The 22,271-nt window shown below is 35.8% G+C and overlaps 1 protein-coding gene across 1 annotated transcript in view; it reads right to left on the minus strand.

Moving 5' to 3' along the window:
• Positions 1–2,364: 2,364 nt before the first annotated feature.
• The window catches only part of LOC104520405 (regulating synaptic membrane exocytosis protein 1), a gene marked incomplete at both ends in the record, with an annotated part of 139,185 nt that continues 119,278 nt past the window's right edge, over positions 2,365–22,271 (minus strand). The window contains 4 exons of the mRNA XM_029083518.1: positions 2,365–2,440; positions 6,355–6,467; positions 15,903–15,932; positions 21,482–21,594. Coding sequence (XP_028939351.1) covers positions 2,365–2,440; positions 6,355–6,467; positions 15,903–15,932; positions 21,482–21,594 — 332 coding nt within the window. The remainder of the gene's footprint in view (positions 2,441–6,354; positions 6,468–15,902; positions 15,933–21,481; positions 21,595–22,271) is intronic.

Raw genomic sequence — 22,271 nt, forward strand, 5'->3', positions numbered from 1 at the left:
ACACCTTCCTGTGTGATCTCATTTAAGTGTTGCTGCTCTGGCAGGGGGATTAAAAGTCATGATACCTTACTGGTTAGGATACTGGGAGAGAAGTCAGAATTTGCAGCTTGCCTGTCAGTGACTGTTCAGGGACTCAGCCTCATCAAATGACTGTTTGGTATCAGTATGAAACCTTTTATTGCTGCAGGGTCTTCAGCTGAGGTACCATCCCCCACATGTTGGGGCTACGTAGATATCCTCATTCTGTCTTGTTCCCATTAGTCCAGCAGACTGTACAAAATGGAATTGCTTTGTAAATATCAGAGTATCTTTCATATTCTGCTAAACAGAATTTTATGGTGAGACAGGAGATAAAGAAAAAAAACTAAATGCATGCCTTCTACTTGCTTTGGTGTTCTAATCACAGGGTTACTGCATAAAACATGGAGCTTCCCTTCCTAAACGAGATTTTCAAGCCATGGTTGAGCTTTTACTACAGCTTTATAGTGTATGCCAGAGCTGTGACTCCCCAAAAACTGTAAACCCTTCCCTTCACAGAAACAGAGATTAGCACAAAAAGTGGTGATGTTGAAAGTTAATGCTGAGTGCTGCAGTATTTACATTTTACTGTTTCTTCTTCTGGATTTAGGTCTTCCTTCCTATAGTTGCTGCTTCTACTGAATTCACTGTCCTCTACAGGAGGCACGCAACTTTTCCTGCTTATTCTCTACCTATGCTTTTTTAGTAAAATCTGATAATCAGTCACCTTAGCTAACAGATGATCAAAATGCAAGCAATTTTGAAGTTAACATTTTTCCCTTCAAATACAGACAGAAGTAAATAGCACTCTTTCTTACACAAATCAGTGATCATTAAAAGAATATTTTACTGTTGCAATACACCTTAACTGATCATTCAGAAGAAAATTGTCCTGGGCTAAAATCCGCTTATTTGGTATCTGCATTAAAGTAATGCCTGCAGGCATTTCAGATGCTCAAACTATCTGCACTGTCTGCTTCTGCATTACAAAGACAGAAGTTTTTTCAATATGACTATCTGAAATATAAACAGCTGAAATGCATTCTTCCATTCACTTTACCACCTGTGGAGGTGCTGCTTCTTCTACATCAGCAAAAGGAGAAAAAAGGGGTATGATGAACTGCAGATGTGTTAATGTCAATGGAAAGAGCAGAGACATAAACCAAAAGAGTGTACTTTATGAATACTTTTACAGTTCCTCAATGACTAACAATGTTAGCAATTTTACTGATTATAGTGTATATTTTAGAAGTAATTTAATAGTCCATTATAATTATATTATCTTCCATATTAATAAGCATTTATATTTCTAGGTTTATCTCCCAAAAGTATGGAGGATACAATAGTTTAGAGCTTTGAAAACTGAAGGAGTGCCCCCTCCTTTGACTATGAAAAAGCCTCAGGTGACTAACTTTTGAAAATATGTGCATCATTAAGCACTAAAATGAGGAAATTAAATGAGGATTAAAATGAGGAAAGAGAAATTCAGATCAGAAAAATTAAGAGCTAAATTAATCCAGGGGCTTAAGCAAGACTTGAGATCACAGCTATCATTTGAGGCATCTTACTCTAACAAGGAATTTTGTCAGGAAACACTAAATAATGCACAAAGTACTTTGAGCTTTATGACTGCTCACACATGGTTCCTCCAAGTGCTGCTGGGGTTCATGGCCTGGCAGTCAGCACCTTTGTGCATCCAGGTCCCGTCTCTGAATCCTACCACCATCTGGGTCTGTGTCTTAGGAGCAGCTCAAGTGATGGTCCAGAGCCCAGTAAGCAGCAGCAATTCTATGTAACTCTTCCCATAATTGTATCCAACTCAACTACTGAGAACATCACTGAACTTCCTCACAGAGAACAGTAAAAATGAGCAAGTCAAACTATGGGAAAACTGCAGTGAAGCCCACAAGTCAAATGAACGGACCTCACTGAATTTTGTGAAACTCTACCAGTACTGGGATGACTGTTGTATCAATAAGATATATAGGAAATATTTTTTTTCTTGAAGGTAGTTGAAGAAGGATCAAAGGAAGATACCCATCACATCAATGTCCAAGAACATTTTCTATACATAGCCATAAGCGCCTTGCCCAACATCACACAAAACTTAACATTTTTACTGTTCCCATCATTATGAGTCTCCTATCCAGCCCTTCCTTGTAGACATTAACTATCAAGTTAAATGCACAGGGTGCCACTGAGTTAATGCCGTGATTACACTTTTATGCTAAATGCTTTCCAATCACACAGTGTAAACTGAGTCAGTGGTGCATTTAAATATAGAATGATGTCCTTTTAAGTATGTACTACAGTGCCCTGATCAGCAACTATCTTGAATAAACAGACCTTCCAAAAATGTGTTGCGCATTCTCTGGAAAGCCAGAGCAGCTGCAGCATGGTGTTTATGTTCTGTGTGTGGCATCTGGAATAAAAAAATACCGTATTTTGAATTAAGAGCCTAATTAAGATATACTGCCATTTATATCTATGCAAATCCAGAATTATGCTACCAAAGTGTTTTGATTCCCTCAAACACTGAAACAGCACAAATATCTGCATACTAGCCACTACAGCCTAACATGCAAGAAAGAAGGCAGACAGATGCTTAAAGTTCTCCTTTAAGCCCTTTTGCCACAGAGGGTTTGTTGTTGGGGTTTTTTTTGTTGTTTTTTTTTTTTTTTTAATTTAACTTTTTAGACTTTAACTGCTTGACATAAATTATGGAGTCTTTCTGTCGGAACTGAAGGAAATAAGGATGTGAGCTCTGTGAAGGTCTCAAAACAATTAGAGTGGAACAGCCATAAAGACCTATACAAATATTGCAGAGCAGACAATTACCTATTCAAAATCCATTAATGGATGTTTAAAACACAGATGTTTAAAAACGTTTACACAATAACTTGCATGGTGCATGCTTGAAAAACTAGTGCTTGCTTACTGAGACTAGAAGACTGAGAAACTGAGTGGAAGAAATTACAAAAATGGAAGAATGCACCAGAAATGGATTGGAAATTGCAAAGACTCTGTTACAATACCTCTGAAAAAAAAAAAAGGCTTGTTTCAATATAAGAGAAAATATATCTAAATTTAATGAAATAGTTTTGCATACACATAATTAGGTATTATGGATAGGAGATGCAGTCCATACTGAAAAAAAACTTTTGAAGGTTTAGAAAATTTTATGTGTAATAAAACAAGCATATTTGCAAATGCTAAAATAGTGGAAGAATCAAATCCATGTGAGCTGATTGCTCTGAAAAGCAGAAGGGAATATTTTCTCAATGTGCAGCACAGCATAGTTTCTCTAATAAATATGAATACTTATTTTCTAAAGCAGTGGGCAAACCCTGCTACTTGGGTAAGAAGTAATTCTGTTAAAGAGAGAGAAACTCTGCTTGTAACTGCCCTTTCTTTAATAGCTATTTAATATTTCTTTCTCACTATTCCAAAATGTCTATCAGACCACTGAACATTTTTCCTTTTTTATTTAAAGTAAGTTTTGCTCCTGCAGCTTTCAAAGACTTTTCATAGATTTTGGTGGCAGAAATTAGGTATAGTCTGAAGTCCTAAGAAGTCTCAGACATCAGCTTTGCTGTACCACCTGATATGACTTACTACAGTTTCATTCCAACCCTAACCATTCTATGATTCTATGATTAGAGTTGTCTAAATCTCATTTGTCTGGTTTTATTTTCTTGACTCTTTCAGTGTATTCTGATAGTAGCACAAAGTTTGCTTGAGTAACATTTTTAAAGTTACGTCCATCACCACAGTGATATGAAGCAAACAGCTACATCACTGAATAGAGCACAGTGTTAGAATGTGCTAATGTAATTAGTTCTTTTAAAAATTCAATATAGGTTGGACCATCTCATCTAGGACTACACCACTATCATGCAGAAAATACATTAAAAGTTAAAGATTCTTTCATTTAAAGTCCACTACAAGTCATTAATTCTCCTTACTACTGTTTTAGCATGGAAAGGAGCCAATATCTTTCAGAACACCAGGTACCCTAAAAATATTTTTCATGTAAAAAAAGGACAATTAATTTGCTTCCTTAAAGTTATGGTGACACCTTTTTATAAAAATTCTGAATAAACAATACTGCAACAGAGTTCTTTCCATCTAGTACTCATCATGCTGTGATTTAAATTTTGATTTCATTTTCACATACATTTAAAAACTAAAGATGATACTAGAAAAGTCTAGGTACTAGAGGATAAGAGAAATTGGCAGCATTGCAGATTGATGTTTTACAACAATTATTTCAAAATACATGGGATTTACATTACCACAATAAGAAAAATACATTGAGGAGCAGGATAAAAAATATGTTTCATAATGGAAAAATATGAACATTTGAATCAATCTGTAAGCACAGTTAATCCAAATCAGAAAACTGACCTTTGACTATGAACAAAGGTATCTGTTTGGTCATCTTGGCCAGACCACATATTACCTTTCTCTCCCACAAACTTTATCAAATCCATTTTTACTATTTTTTTAACATGTTAACTGGTTCAGAAGTACCACACAGACACACTGCATCTCACCCTTTTGCCCTGAATTGACTTCTTGTGAAGGTAACAGCAAACCTACTATCAAATGATCTGTTTTAATAACTATACAAATTCTGTCTTCTGACAGATGATCTCATTGGAAATTTCCATCCCAATGGCTGAGGTTTTTTTTTAATAGCACTGTTATCCCACAATTTGGCAATTGAGGACCTAAAGCTCTGTTTCTCTTATTTCTCTTCCCTTTGAGAACTGTTTCATTTAAGTTCTCTGTTCACAGTGAGGTGGTCTCAAAAAAGAAACATCCTTATTAAAGTTGTCTCCATATTTAACTGTAACGAGATCTTGAACAAATCTTTCAAATCTGTTAGATACTACGAGTTAGATCCCCAATTGCCTTTTAACCCATCCCTAAGTAGATTTCTGATTTTGCTTCTGCTGAGGACCTTCCATATCCGTTATTTAACCTGTGCCTCCAGAAACATGCATCAGTTTTGTGAAACACTGGGAACCGACCCTGGAGGGGCAAGGGACAGAAAGTCCGGTCCCTGCGCTACGGCAATATACGCCAGGAGCATCCTGGTGTCAGCAGCTGTTGACAGCTTGACAGTGTTTGCTGTTTTCTGTATGGCACTGGTTCACAAATGGAAAGTTCAGCTCTTTTAAAATGTAGAAATAAAAATACAAGCGTTTAGTTCTTACTGATGTGAAGAAAGTCTTTGAAAAATGTGGCTCTTGAAGCACAAAAGTCTAAATCCATTAAAATTCTGAGACCCTATTTTTAACTCACACAGTTGCTATGTGTGTCTCCGAATCTTTCACAGCGGACTTTTACATTCATGCTGCCATCCTGTGGTCACTCACGGAAAGCACGTAACCTCTCAAGGGCACTGGGAGAAGAGAATTGCAGGAAAGCTTCCCACACAACAGAATTACCGCTGGTTTTGTCGCTGCCCTTTACTTTGCCTACAGCAACATAGTGCTGTATTTCTAAAAGGAAACACAGAATCCAACTAAACTTTTCCCCTCCTGACTTCTACAAATCTTCTTCCTCCTCCATGAGGTGTCACAAGGCAAAATGTCATTAGGAGAAAGTTCAGCTCCAGCCCCTCAAAGCTTGATCTGTAGGTAGCAGTGCAGATGTGTGAGATGTTTTCAGCAGTTTGCTCAGAAGCCTATATAGTTCTAAACCTACAAGGTTGTGGGATATCACTTTAGCATTACCAAGGGCGGGGTGTGGGGTGTGGAAAAAAGGTCCCAAAAGGTCCCTCTATATAATTTCATTGATGTAATTTAGTGTACATTTAATTATCAGAGAAAATCTTTACTCTTATTAGAAAAGGAGATCAAAGTAATCAGTATGTATTTCAAGAAAGGAAATACTTTATCTATGACATTATTCCAATTAAAAAAAAAATTCAAATACGAGAGCAGCTGCATGGGATTGGAATTAATTCTGCCTAGCCCTCTACACATCAGACAACAGCAAGGGCCCACTTTTCTAGCCTTCAGCGACTTGCAAGCCAGGGACTTCTCAAACTAGAGGTGCCATGGCTTTGTTTAAGAGGTGCTGAAGGATATTTTTTCCCCGAATTAATTCCGAAATGTTCTGCTTTTTGCAGATTCATTTTAAGTGACATCTAAGTCTAATGCACATCAGATGGGGGTAAAAATTATGTTAAAAAGCTATTACTCAAAGACATTTCTGTCAGGCTTTATAACACAGTGTTCCTGAGGCTTATATAATATTTTAAATAAACAGGTTTTTGCCTTCAACTTTCAAGCCAAAGTATCATTTCAAGACTACTGACTTTACCTTGGTATATTGCTCACGCTCATGTTCTTGGCTAGAACCAGACCCTGATGTCTGATTATAACGGTGCGCTTTCATTTTCATCTGTCTCGTTCGCTCCTCCACTACTAAGCTTGCTGCAAAAACACACAATGAAAATCAATTAAAAATAGTGACAATATTTTGGAAAAACAAACTGTTTAGCAACAATTTTAACTTATTTCCATCTCAACGAAACAAAGAAATGTACAAACGTAGAACAAGCAGGGTGTAAACACAGAACAAAAGAACACTAATATCAAGAAATAACCACTTCCATTGCGAGAGTCTTTACCTGAAAATGGGCAGACATCCCAATTTCCTATACATAATCAAGCTGATGCAACAGATATAAAAAGAGTGAAAGAATTTAGGTGATAGGTTGAATTATAAAACCTGTAAGTATTCTGGATGCAGGGGACATAAATCCATGATCATCTAATAATGTATTTGCTTAAATGTAGAAAATATTACAGTAGCATTCTAAGAATTAATGCATTAAACAGGTATTAAAATTTATTTTTAAAATAATTAACTCCTACTAATATCTTAAAACATAACTGCTTACCATAGCTAAAGACTATTTGAGAGGAATGATTTCTCTGTTCAAGCAGTCATAGTAAAAAATACAGTAATTTTCTAACAACTTTTTTTTTTTTATAACAAAAGTCCTTTAAAAGCACTACTTTGCTTTCTAATGTTCACTTATATTTCAAATAAATTATTTGTTCTTGTGTTTTTGGTTTCTGTATGACAATGTTTGTTTAAAAAAAGAAACTAATCTTAAACTTTCAAGAAGCTGTGGGCTATAAAGAAGATCTTTTTCAATTTGAACAAGTTATGGCAATTAATATTGGCTGTGCCTCCCACAGGAAGATGACCTTGCACTAACAGGAAGAGTGGTGTGAAAGCCTCTGGGCTAAGGCTTCCTTAAAGTAAGTTGACCTTTGTGTTGGTGGACGATTTTCAGAGGGAACTACATATTCTCCCATTCTTAAACTCGGTAGCAATGTAAATGCAAAGGAATACCAATAAAACAAATACTTTGAAAACAGGTCTAGAACTAGACCCAAATATTCATCAGTCACTATTGTAAACCACAGGAGTACTCACTATGTCCACTATGATTTAACAGGTTATAACATTCCAGAACAACTTCTTTTAGTTGGAATTTTTTCTGTGGTCACAAATTCAAGACTGGCATTTTATTTGGGAAAATCTCCACAAAATTTTCTGATTTTGGGTCAGCCATGGATTTGTATGACTCTCTCAAAAATGATTAGTTTTAAGTCAATATTTTTGTAAACAGTTCCTTCCTGGACCAGTGACAGGAGAGAGACACCAATTTAAAAGCTGCATGAAATCAATCAAAAGACACTGAGAATTTTAAATTAAGGGAAAATAAGTACTTTTTCATGCTGTTTACAGATCTGTATTGTGAATTAAGAGGTACCAATGTTATCATAGCTGGGTTTTATGCTGCTAGTTAACTGTGGGATGCTTTACACATCTGCTTTTTGTCTGTGCTTTGTGAGCACAAAGATACAAAAAAGAAAGCAGTACACTCAGGGCTGGATATTTTAAACTTGTGCTATTGCACAAATCATGATTGTGCATGCACACACCATCCGTAACGTGCTCGTGGAAATCATGGAAAGTCTGTGCTGGCTGGGTATGAAAAAATATACAATGACATCACTGTGAAAAATGCGTTGTTTTCATGTCCTCCTTCCACATTATTTAAAATAGGAAAATTAAATACAGCAAATTACATTAAAGTTCTGCTACAGCTACAAACTTAAGGCAAGAAATAAAGTTATCTCCCACACGCAGAGGGTCCAATCTAGGAAATTCTGCATATGCAGAATGTCACACTGGGTCCAGTGATTATTCCAGATGACTAATTATGTTGGTAAATGTGTACCTTAATTGCAATGAGTCCAGTTCCACCATCAGATATGCAGGCACAGCTCCAATTACTTCAATGGAAGTTGCATGGAGGTATCTGAAGGCAAAATTGAGCACTTTAGGTGAAATTTTTAAAGATGGCCTCTTATTTTATGGACAGATATGAAAGGATTAAGATATATCAATTAGTGACTGAAGCAAAAAACTCAGATATCTTAATCCTATCATACTTGTGTGAAATAGTCTGAGGATATAAAATCAGAGGGAAAATTGAGACCCCTTTAAAAATTTAGCCATATAAGTGTATGGTGCACAGGTTACAGTTACTCTAAAAAATAATCCTTTCCTTGTGTGACTTTTAGGTGCTTCATCCTGTCAACTGTAAATTATACTAAAGAATTTATAGGAAAAAATGTTAGTCTGTATTACTTACAATACTTGAGAAAGAATATTCTATTATGTAATGAGATGCTATTTCAGTGACTATATGTGAAAACTACTGCAGTCTAGGTTGGGTAAATATTCAACCTTAACTCAGTAATGCTTGATTTTTGTTATGTTTAAATCCTTAACCTCATGCTTATAACATGAGATCAATTATTGAGGACTGTGAAGTAATTCTAAATTCTCTAATTAAAAAAATTAGTTTTGTGCATGGAGTAAAATATATTTAGCTCACCAATTAGCTGGTAAATGTACTTCTAAGCAAGCAACACTGTGAAATGTAAGTCTGCTCTAGAAAATGTAATTGTGTTCCTTCCAGGTTTGTTTACCATGCACATCCAAACGTATGTGGTATTTAGCTCAATGCTGTGATGCAAAATTTTATCTGCTTGATAAGTAGCCCAGTATACTCTTCACATATTAATCACAAGAAGCAGAACAAAATCTAACATAGGAGCAAAAGCACATTAGCAGAAGCTGTAACAACCATAAGTAACACCACCATACGATCACATTACTTTCTTGGAACACAGCTGGTTACCACAGGTAATGAAAATTTGACATAAACAATATTTCAAGAACTTGACCTGTCTCTCAGAAAAATATGGTTCTACTTTCTTTTAGGACATCAGTATTTAAAGAGTGCTTTTCCTGGAGCTCTTAAGAGGTAGGACTGCACAGTAGTTTACATGTTGAAGCACTGTAATCCCAAGACCTCTAAATTCTACAGAGGCCCCAGAATTCAAAATATGGAGATTTACAACAAGTGTCTGAAATTAGTGAATAATAGAATAAAAGAATAGAATCACAGAATGTGAGTTGGAAGGGACCCAGAAGTATCATCAAGTCCAACTCTTGCCCTAGCATAGGACAATCCCAAGATTCAGACCATGTGTCTGAGGGTGTTGTGAAAACGCTTTTTGAATGTTGTCAGGCTTGGAACACTTAGAACTACCATCAATATCAGTTGTGTCAACATGTTACTCTCTTTGGTGTCACAAGCCACACTTGAAAGAGCGATCACTCTCATCTCTTCAAGAGGTGCTGATTCAGATGTGAGATCAATCAGTGTAAGAAGTAATTGAAAGAAGATAAATCATTAAGGAGACTGCTTAGATAAGGAGTGCAGATTTAGAGCTAAAGCTTTTACTACAATGGGTTTTCTTAGGTAAACCATGTAAAGGTTGTACAACAGTTAGGTACATAAACAATCAAGCCATGCAGGAGAGAAAAGACAGACATACGAACAGAATCAAAATGTTATACTTCAACTTCAATATATTGGTCTAATTCCTGTAATCCCAAGTGTACTTGGTCTGGCTGGGATGGAGGTAATTTTCTTCACAGCAGCACCTCACTTGCTGAGTTTTGGACTTGTGACTAAAACATCGTTGATAATACACTGATGTTTTTAAGCAGTTGCTGAGCAGTGCCTGCACAGTGCCAAGGCCTTCCCTGTTTCTCATGCTGCCCACTCCCAGCAAGAAGGCTGGAGATTGGTAAACAACTGGGACACCTGACTCCAAATGACCAGAGGAATGTTCTGTACCATGCAGCATCATCCTCAACAATAAAACTGGGGGTAGTCTTTTCAAGGCAGCTGTTGCTCAGAGACTGGCTGGACATTCGTCTGCTGGTGGGAGGTGGCAAGTGATCGCTTTTCTATCACTTGGTCATGGGTTTCTTGGTTGATTGGCTTGTTGTTTTTTTTTTTCATTTTTTCTTTTTACTTATTAAACTGTTTTTTATCTTGGCACATGAGATTTACTCACTTTTGCTCTTCCAGTTCTCTCCCCCATCTCACTGTGGAGGGTGGAGCCAGTGAGTGGATGGTGGGTGCTTAATTGATGGCTTGAGTCAAACCACCATACCAAGCTACCAAGAATTAACTGCCCAATGTGGTCTTCCATCAAACCAACAAAAGTTCCCTTAGCTATTACTTAGTTTATCACTCACCTCACTGCTAAGTCCCATCTGGCTTCCACTGTGAATTATATTCAAAGGAAGAAGACACAGTCTAAAACTATAAGACCACCTCCTGTTCCATAGGCTAGCACGTCCATCAGTTCCTCCTGGGTCTGTTCCTCACATGTCATTCAAGAAACATTCTTGTGAAGACTCTGCACCCTGTACTGTAATTCATAACAGATCGTAGAGGATTCTAAATACGCTATATGCTGGAAGTACAACTAAACATCTGGATTTCCATTCTTTGCAGAGGTGATCATGGTATTATTAAAAGAACAATTTAACATGTGTACATAATGGAATAGTTGGTTTTTTTCTCATAAAGTAATTTAAAAATTGGCTTTTATTTCTTGTGATAAAAGAAGTTTAAATTAATTTAAAGGCAGTTCTTGGTAAATGTTTCCATCATAAGGAATGGAGATATAGGACAGCTCTCCTTTGATTGTATAAAATATGGAAATTGCTAATATGTTACTTAAAGAAGGTAGGGAATAAACTAAAGAAAATAGCTACAGGTCTCTCATTTTCATCCTGCAATCTACTCTCCGATAAAATTCTAACAGACCAACAGGTTTTTTTTCTTAAAAGAGATCGTAATTTCTTATTCTGAGAGATTATCTCTTTACTAAGAATTTATATGCTCCTTTTAAGAGAGAACTAGTATGGGCACATTTCTACCCCTATATGCTGTTTCACTGATAGAGAGGTTACTTCTGGCTAGAATCCAGAATATGAATCTAGCAATGCATGAAATCTAACTTTAAAATAAATTCAACCTGTATTAGTATGAACAACAGACCAATCCTATGAAAATTAGTGAGAGCTACAAAAGCTGCACTAACAGTAGCGACCAGTGCAAAAGAAAATGAAGTAATTTTGAGGTTTTATGTCCCCTAATTAAGGTTTGGAAGAGGGGCTAAACTATATATTACTTGCAAAATTTCTTAAATGGCACAATGCTATAAACACCTATTTATTAAGCTATTAAGCTTAATAGAACACCTATTAAGCTCATAGAACAATGTATGAAACATGTATGGGCTCATTTAAATAAGGATTGTACCACATGCAGCAATATGGAACTACCAAGGAAGAGTGAAAATGCTGCAGCTGCTTTTATAGCTCTTATCTGTTTAGGTATCTACCTCTTTCACATTAAAACAATAATCAAAGAGACTCTAAACTCTGTAGACTTTGGAAAGATTTGAATCTTGACAGTAAATAACATCTAAAAAGAACCCACTCATACATTTGGAAAAAAGGGTTTAGAATTGGTTTAGCACTGAAAATACCTCCTGTGTAGCAATGTGTCCATCTTGGATTCTTGACCATCACAAATTTCAAGAAAAACCACCTTCCACCCAAAACTGAACTGCTGAACATGCTACACATGTATCTCCAGAAAAATGTCACTCTCTCTGAAGTGAAGACTTGTTGCTATCTAGCAAATAATAAAGCAAAAAAGGAGAAGAGAAATTTTGGCAAGGTACATGAAAATAAGCCTTTATGCTTACAAAAAGAACAACAAATGCTTAAATGACATACAGAGATAGGGTATTTTAGAGACATTTAAAAAAACCCCATGGAAACTGGAAGATACTCAGTTTATTTAAAGAAGTCTATCATTGAAAGCATACTGTTGGTAAAAATGATTTAGGGAGAAGTCATGAGAATTATACATAGTCCAGGACATGATCCTGCAGAAACAGATTTAAGAAATTATTAAAAAGAAGGCAAATTTGGCTTGACAGTGAGAAGATTTCAAACTGTAGAAGGCTCTTCAAGTTAGTGGACACAGGTATAATAATGCCCAGTAGCTATGAAGAAGTTAGATAAATTCAGATAAATATGTAAGTACTAAGATGTACGTTTAAAAGTCAGGTGGTTAAATACAGGAACAATTTTCCATCACTTGCATTCATTAAGTGAGAACACCTTTCTAAAAGGACATTCTTGCTCAAACTCAAGTATGGGCTTAATGCCAAGAACTGGTGTTATTACCTGGTCTGTGATCAAAACTGATAATCATATTGGTCTCTTTTAGACTACAGAAAACCTATGGATACCTTAGCACTGGCTATACCATTTTCTATGATGTCTGCAACAAACACAGAATTTGTTCTTTAAGCAATTCAGATTTCTGTTCAAGATAGTGAAGACAGAAAGGAGGTGCAGGCAAACAGTACAATTTGGAAATCCTCCAAGTCTTACCAGCACTACTAACTGCTGGAGTAAGCTACAGAACAAGAAGAAATCAGCATAAAAATTTCAGATGGCTGTAACCCTTATCAGCAGATATCACACAACCTTTATGATGGCAACTTTAAGGGAAAAAGTCTAAAAGTCTAAAATCATAGAAAGATTTATTTACACAAGGAAGCTACTGAAAAATAAGTTGAAATGAACATTTATCTCATAAAAACTATTTTACAGTAGCAGTGTTTCTGGGGCACAAACAGCAAGTAGTGGCAGGGCAAGAGAACTGCAGTTATCTCAGAAGCCAACAGAGAGCTTCATACTAAGAAGAAAAGTTGAACAAACAGCTACAATGCAGTCTAGAGGTATGCACACTTAGCCTTTCTACACTGCAAAACCCAGGAGCTTCATCTCACCATGCTGCTTAGGTGCTCTCTGGATAGGAATGAGGGGAAAGAACAGTATGGGGTTTGAGGAAGTGAGAGGTAGAAGCTGGAGAAGAAACTATGCAGAACCTATGTCCAGCACAAAGGCAAGGTAATAAAGCAGTGATAAGATTTGGATGGGAGAATCCCGTAGTGCAGTGGGCAAGGGAAATGAGAAGGCGGGGGACCATTCACTGAGCTGGCTGTGCTACACAGGGAAGAGAACTCACACCGGTGTTGGATCAGGATGAAGCATTTCAGAAATAATATGGAGAGCCTCTAGTTTATTTCTGTTCAGCATTCAGGATGAGTTTTGCAATACGCACACACAAAGTATCCCTGTGGTAGGTTTCATGACTGTAAAAATCCACAGCAAAGTCTACTGTGAAATTTAAAAAATGCAAATTTTTGAAATCATCAGCAGATTCATGTTTTGAAATACAAGCTTAGTAAGAATGAAAAATCAATTTGTTGCAAAGATAAATAACTTGTTACTATTTCTCTGCATATATGACTTCAAAAAGTACTTATCAGCAACAAGCAGATAATAAGCAGGATGGGTTCTGAAGTCTGTTCTGTAGTCCTGGTCCCTGAACCTGACTAGGACATGCTGTGGCTCCTTTAAGCTGGTGTGCTGGTGTGGGTTTCCTTTCCATAGGAGCTGATACCACTCTGGGCCTCCTCCCAAATCAGAACTGAGGCATGACCAAAGGACACACTCAGGCTGCCAAGCTGGGAAATGAGCTTGGATTCCCCAGAACACATAGAAGCATGGTGGCCACCCTGAGTTTAATAACTCGCTCCAGAAGGAAGATAAGCCAATACAAAAATCTGAACCGGCTGAGGCAACACTCAGTTCTTCCTCAAAGAGTTTCAAGGATGATCCGAACAGAAGTTTCTATTCAAAAGAAAACAACAAGAAAATAAACATATTCTTCTTAAAAATTGAGAAAAGTAAACCACTGGTTTTGGCAGCAATCCAAGGCAGCATTTTATTGACCTGCTGAAGACCTCATCATAACCTTTCCCACTGATGAAGTGGAACAGATGCTTGATTTCTTTGTTGTAGATTTATCTGGTCAGTGATGTTCATAACTGTAGTATAGGCTTTCCTTCATAGCTATGTCTCTTGTTACATAATATTCCTGTAACCTCCCCTCCCTCCCCATCTCCCAAGCTCTTTTAAAAACCTGTTACAGGTGTGATCTACTTCAATTGTCAAAAGTCAATTGTTTTAAACAAAGAAACATCCACTGCAGTGCAAATCACAGGGCAAGGTTTGTGAACTTCAAAGAGGCACAAACAACAAACTGACATGATTGATTTCTATTGTTCTGTTTGAGAGAACTTTAAATACTGAAGAAAGCAAAAACGACAGAAATATTTTTTAAGTCAACCATTCTTCGCACTTTCTTAAGATATTTCAGTTTGTTCTTAACGCTGTAAAATAATCTGCTAATACTTAAGTTAAATTCTATTTCTTTTTTATTTGTTTTAACATTAGCATGCAAACATACTCCTGAGTATTGGTGTGGGTGTTGGAGTTCGTAGCTAGTGAAACAGCTGCTGTATTTTATATAAAGAAGTATAAATGTATCATTAGGATTCACCCTTCAGAAAGTAAAGAAGTTGTAGGAGATATTCTGATTCAAGTTCCACTCACAATTTGCCTGTGACTCACCAAAGCCTGTTTTCAGACCAGAATTTCCCAAGATCTGCAGGACTCAGGACTAAAGGTCAGAAAAGGTTAATCTGTGCTATTAATGGTTTTGCAGCACAGTATTTTGCTGTTAACATTAAAAGGGATTCATTTTTAATTTTTTTCTCCCCCAAGCTTCATTCTGATTTTGAGATAACTCCTACTTTCAGTAAAAACAAACAAAAAAAACAGGACTTCTCTGCAATGTTGTCTCTAAAGGGACATGACAGACGACACTTTTCACTTCGTGGGACAGCCTTAGACACCTGTTGTTGCAGCTCACTGATTCACTAGTATCAGCACAGATGTGGAGAATTCATAGGAGTTCAAATTCATAGGAGGTGAGCGCTGCATGCCTGCCCCAGAAACCTGCCCTACAGTGTGAGTAACTTTCTGAGTGTGAAGGGCTTGTCATGCAAATAAAACACTGCTCATTCTTCACAATTTGTCTGCATACAAAGGATAGTTTCTGGCCATCACCATCCTCAATTATTCCTAAACCCAGACCTATGAAACATCCTTCACAGATGCCAAGAGCCATGGTTGCATCATTAGAAGCAGATGGTGTGCAGAGCTCAAGAACAGCTTAGGTAAAATCTTAGTCTTTGAATGAACTTTAACTCAATTGAGCAGCTTCTGAGCCATGTAAAATACCACGACTACTCCCCTTAAATCCAGTATATTGCATTTCAATATGAAAATTGGAAATCACAAGATAAACCATTTTCAGATTCTAAACAGGGGAATCAGGTAGCATATAGGTATTTCAGAAACAACCTTCTCACCTGTTAAACACTGTTAACTAAATACTATATACTGACATGGAATATATCGAGGGAAAAGTCAGTATTAACAGTTGCCAAACAGATGTAAAAAATTACATAAATATTTACCTTTTGTGGAAGAGTTAAAAGTCTCTTGCTCTTCAATGAATTAAATGCACGGAATGATGGAAACAGAAAAAGAAATCAGCAAATTTAAAGTTAGATAAAGAAATGTGTTACATGTGACAATGGCATGTACAGTAGGCAGTACTCCAGCATATGTAAAAGTAATGTAGAAAATTAAAATGATAAACCATGACAAATAATAAAGTCTATGACTTTTTCCTTAAAATTAACAGGAACAATGAAGTTATTGAGATCCAGATTGTGGACTCTTTTAAGTATTCCACTCGAGCAGTAGTGACATACTCAAATTTATGAATGACATAAAAATCTTAAAATTGCTTTGCCACTCTCACTCCTGAACCATGTAGCCTTGTTTTAGATTCTGAAGCCTCTTCTGCAATGCTGAGTGTTACACATTTATTTTCTATGAACTGAAATCTATAAAACTCAATAACCACTGGACTATTGAAGATCAGTATTTAAGGAAAACATAAAAGATTATGAGGCTTAAACTCATTTGTAAGAGTTAGTAATGCTGCAAAAAATACTCTCCAGCATGAGCAAAGACTCCACAAGCTGCCTCAAAATATGCAGTGCCACCTAATAATTTCAAAACAAAGCCAGAAATATGAAGACAAAACAAACAATGCTAAAAGACTAAAATCTAAAATAGAAATCACTTGTTCTTTTCATTTTGACACGCAAGTTTTATACTGATGGATCTGAAAAAAGGTTTTAACTTAAAGGGCTTCATCTTTTACCATTACTCAAGCCATAATCTCACCGTAATGACATTTCAATAATCAAGTGCATGTACACAGAATGGTTTTCACTAGCTATTCATTTTTTTCAGGATCTTAAATTGGTTAAATATAAAAAGATATTTGCAATTAAAATGTATTATTTGAATAACATTGATTTTTTGTATGAAATTACGATTCTTTTTTTTGTTAAAAGGAAAAACTGTACATGAAAACACTTTATTCCTCTATGATGTGACTACCATTAAAGACTTGTACATATAATATATGAATGAACTTTATACAAGTAATCCCCTTTCAGCACCAGTAGAGTCTTCAGTGTAGCTTTCCTCATGAAACAGCAGCACACACACACCCACACCCACACCCACACCCACACACATGCACTTTACCCTGCATACAAGGTATGTTCAAAGCTTATGCAGCTTTTTCTAACACAAGCTAAGACAGAGCAATACTTAACGCTGGTTGCATTTTTGCTTTTCTAAAGGTCACTGCCTAAGGCCTATTGCCAGAAACAGATGCCACTGGAAACACATTCAGCCACACTACTTCAGTTATGTTTACAGATACTCTTCACATGTAAATAGGCTGCTGATTATCAAAAACCTTACTTGCATTATAAGACTTTGAAACATGAAACCACACTGTGGAGTCTATGAAAAAGAAATCATGCTGTGAAAAGCCAAATAGAAGCAGATACTGGGAGAAAGACCTGTTTTGTATGAATTAGCTTTTAAAGATCGTTTCTATGCTACAATCATTGCACATTTATCTTGATGGTTCATAAATTTCAAGAGTACATAATAAGTTTTTTCTTATTTACTTGCTAGATTTACTAATATTATCCCTAATATTATCTATTTCAGCTAAAAAGGAGTGTAGAAAAATGCTACAGATCTTCAGGATATATTCATTTTGCTGATCAATACAAAATTTAATCATTATACAAATGTGTAGAGACCCACCCTCAAATTCAAGCAAGAGCTCGTGTGATGTTTGATAGTTGCAACGACAAGAGTACAGACTGAGTAAAGGTCGCAGAAGCATGCTTTATACAGAAGTATCATTCAGAAACCATACAACTGCTTAACAAAGTTGTTATAGAAACAGTTGAAAAATGAAATTAACGCAGAATCCTCACCTCTCAATGATTTGCACAGTTCCACTCAAACATGATGCAAATAATAAAACCCACTGATGCAAATCTCTTACAGCTCGGTATAGGATGACATATTGAGAACACAGCATTGTCCTTACCATGGCTTAAAATTTCACTGCTTTAGTCACTGAGCCAGAACATCTTCATGTTATTAGGTCCTTTTACAAAATTATCAGTTAAAAATAAGAAATAAAAAATGCTTCTTCAGTAGCATGTTAGTGTAATGACTACCAAATCATGAGTTTTTGAGAACACACACAGACACACCTATACCAGACTAACTTTCAATATTCAAGCATCTTAAGACCTTTAGTTGCAGTAACACCCCAGCATGTCTTGCACTGTAGGAAATACTGGTGATGGGTCTGCAGAGGAAAGACATACAGCCAGGTCTTCCTCCAGTATCACTGGGATTAAAATAAAAAACATATTGCCTTAAAACAACAGGAGTTTACAATCTTGACTGTAAGGGCTTTAAAAAGTCTGCATGTACTGGAGTTAGAACTGTTCCAAGTAAAAATAACTACCCCCTCCAAAACTAGGCAAAGCTGCTATCCCCTTTAGAACATCATTACCAAGAAGCTTTCCCTTTTTTTTTTTTTTTTCCTTGTGTGCATATTTATGCTGTTTTGAGCTTTCGTTCTTAAATTGGACTTTTCCCCCTACATTTAATATTTTTTTCTCTTTTCCTAATCAGTAGTAACAACCCCATTTCTGTAATGGTATAGGGACCACTACTCTGGTCTTCTCTGTAAGAATTACTTCTAGGAGTTTGGTTTGGTTTTTTTTAAATAAAGTGTGTCTACTAATCGGGATCTTTTAAAACTACCTTATTTTCTCAGGAGTTGACTTTTTATGATTCTCAAACTGCTGAGCAGAGCAGTAACTAAGACATTATCTGGGAGAGACAAGGAAACAACCTTTTTTTTGACAATGATAAAATGGAATGTCTGAGATGCAATGTCAGTCCTAAAAGAAGTTGTATTAGCATGGATATGATCACGCACAATTGAGAGCTAAAGATTAAAGACTGAAAGTAAAAATCTCTTCTAAGACTAGGAGTTAAAATATCACTCTGTTTCTTGAGATAAAATCTCTTGCTCCTTCATTAACTTTCATGTGTTCCATAACAAGAGCTTTAAAAAGTAATAAAATTACTTTACTGGATTGTTCTATGCCTCCCAAATATGCAAACAGCACATAAAAACCCCAGTCTTGATACACAGACAGTCAATCTTTTTATGGCAATCACTGTGATTCATAGAACAGACACGGATTCATAGATGTATATACTTAGATGTGCATTCAACCCTCCTGACACAAGAGCATTGGTAGAGAGTGTAAAGAAGTATTTTACTATAAAAATGATGCCTCATGGTATATCATACAGGATTTCCTTGAAACACAGGATGTCCATACTGACCACCAAGAAGTAGCTTTTTTTATAAGTGAAGAAAATGCAAAGAATTTTGAAATGCTCCCTATAACATTTTATATTGCACTAGATTTTGACATCACCTATATTAATAGTGGCTGTGAATTTAAATCATTAAGGACACAATTCAGTTCCAAGTGCAGTTAATGGAAATCCTTTACAGACCTCAATATGCTTTGGATTCAATGCTGCATTAGGGTTAGATAACTTCTAGTCACTCCACTTGACCCTGATACCCATTTGATACTGTAAATCAGAGCAAATGTTATGGTCTTATAGCCTCACTGAAATTAATTTCTTACAGTGGTACAAAGTTTATACATACTATTGTATTAATCTCAGAAAATACTGACAAAACTGTTTAAAATATTTTATAAAATCTATTCAGTTTAGTACTTCTTTGCAAATATATTCTCAGCTTGAACAAAGTCTTAAACATGGGTAAAATCAGAAAACCTCCCCTTCAAAAGGACAAGCCACTGACTTAGACAAAACCAAAGTACTTTGTAGAGAAGGAAATCTCTAGCCTTCGTTTCCATGTGCTATAATATAGCCATAGTAACATAGACAGTATGATATATAACAACAAAGTATACTTTGTCCTACTCGTACATTTTATACATAAGACGCAAACATATCAACCACAAGTGTAAATAAGATTTCAGGGAAACAGCATTACTTTACAGATGTTCATGGTATCAACAACTTTCTAAACCTAGAGTAGCTTTAGCCTTCTGTTCAACTTTCATTTTTTCTTTCCTCTTCTGTATACATCCCATCTCTACACATTTTCATGGTAAGTTCTACATTAATTTTCAATGTCTTTAACAACACATAAACTAGTACTTCATTCTCAACACACAAGAACAGCAGAAAGATGAGAGATGGATATCCAAAGGAAAGCCAACTTAAAATTAAATTAAAAGCTGATTCACCATTATATACTGTACCAAGTTCTGAAATTGCAGAAGACACATGAAAGAAATTTTAAATTAATTATTTAGTACATTTCCCTAAAAAGCTCCCAACTTACTAATATGCAGAAATAGAAGCTGTAAATGTAGTTTGGAAATAACTTACAATCCACAGTCCTAGATTCACTACGAAACAAAATGAGAGGATTCAAATGTAAAGTTTAAAATAAATACAACTCACTCGTATTAGTATATTCATCATTCAGAATAAACACATGTATAAAACAAGAATACATTTTTTTGTATGTGTTACTTGGAAGATGTAGCATGCCATCACAGCTCAAAGCCATAAAATTAATGTAAGCTGATTGCATGTTAATGTAAGCCATCATAAAAAAAAATCTCCTATGGCAATCTATCATGATAAGAAGGTCAAGTTCAGCAACATCATCTGTTAAAGAAAGTGGTCTGACAACAGTTCTATGCACTATAATATTTCAACATTAGAAGCATTTCTTTAATTTCCACATAGAAGAAAACCTTGTGGTACATGGCAATCGCAGTTGTTGCTTGTAGTCAATGAGAAAACAGACTTTCTAAACACAGAAGAAAACCCGAATGTGCAAATATTATCCATTGTGCCATTTCATTTTACCGTAATAGCTCATACTCTGTGTGCAGTATGTTGCTAGGAAAGGAAACAGCAATACTCATACTTATTTGATATTAGTATGTAGAAAAAAACTTCCACAACCACTCAGTCTACATTGTCTTTTTCGAAAAAGAGCAGCACTCTGTCTGATCAGTTTATTCTTAAGAAAGAAAGAGCTGATGACCTGTGCTTTCACATTTCCCATGGTGATTATTTTAATTCTTTAATCAATGAACTATGAACTCCAGAAGAAAAACAGATTTGTGACATTTGTTATTAATCTCTGTTAACAATGAACAACAATTAATACAAATCACAAAATAAGAAATGAATAAGACTGTCAGAATGTTGTCAAAATCTTTGCCCTGGATTTCTTTAGCTGAATACAAACTAGATATGTGTTGGAAACTACCATGACTCTCATAGAAATTTTAAAGTAAACAAATATAAAAGGCTATTAGAAAATTAAGGCTATTAAACCATGTGTAATAATCCACTGGTCAAACTCTACTGGATTTCCCAGACTATAAATATGCTTTCATTCTCTTCTATTGCTTTATTGGTAGAATTATAGCATTGAACACATAGTTATGAAAGTAAAGTAAAAAAAGGTAAGAAATCAAAAAGTTTGAGCTATCTTAAGCTCATTATTTGATACCTTGCTCTATACTGCCACTTCTTACTGGAACTTGCGGTAGCTGTCTTCCCCTGCGACTGCTGAAGGATGTGTCTGCAGGAGGAGACTGTGTGGGACTTCCTTGCTGATGTATTCTGCAAATGAAATGAAGATAAAAGTAAAATAACCTAAATGAAGATAATTTTTATATTCTGAACTTTAAACACATATTAAGTTGCATATACTGAAGATGGGTTTGAAGAAGTTTGGATTTGGTGTATGCCATATGAACATACTCAGGTTTGGATACCTTGTAAACTTACAAGGTCTCACGTTTAATTTCTCTAACTACCTTCATCTAAGGAGAAATACTTTCCTATGTTTTGTTGTTGTTTTATGGTTGGGTTTTGGGGTTTTTTTGGATGTTCTCCTACACTGTTATGAGTGCAATACAAAATGACGCATCTAGATTTTATTAACTTTTGTATTCCCTGTGTGTTGATGCAATAATTGTACAAGGTCACAAAGAACTGGACAGCAAGTATTTATTCCCATGGGATATCATGTTGTTTTTCCCTGAACTGAAAGAAGGAAAAAGACTTGGTACTGAGGGAGCATGTGTGTGTGTCCACGTGAAGAATGTACAAGATTTTTAATATGCTTATCTAAGTATCTTAAACCCCTTTGGTGGAATTCTAGCTAGTACTATTTCAGAGCACCTTGGCTACTTGATTTCTCATACATAGATACAGCATCTGAGTGTAACACATCAAACACCTTTGCCACGCTGGTAAGTTTGCATTTAAAATAAGTAGCACCACCTCTAATAACT

The sequence above is a fragment of the Antrostomus carolinensis genome, unplaced genomic scaffold (genome assembly GCF_000700745.2).
Source record: "Antrostomus carolinensis isolate BGI_N321 unplaced genomic scaffold, ASM70074v2 scaffold3912, whole genome shotgun sequence".
Classification (NCBI taxonomy): Eukaryota; Metazoa; Chordata; class Aves; order Caprimulgiformes; family Caprimulgidae; genus Antrostomus; species Antrostomus carolinensis.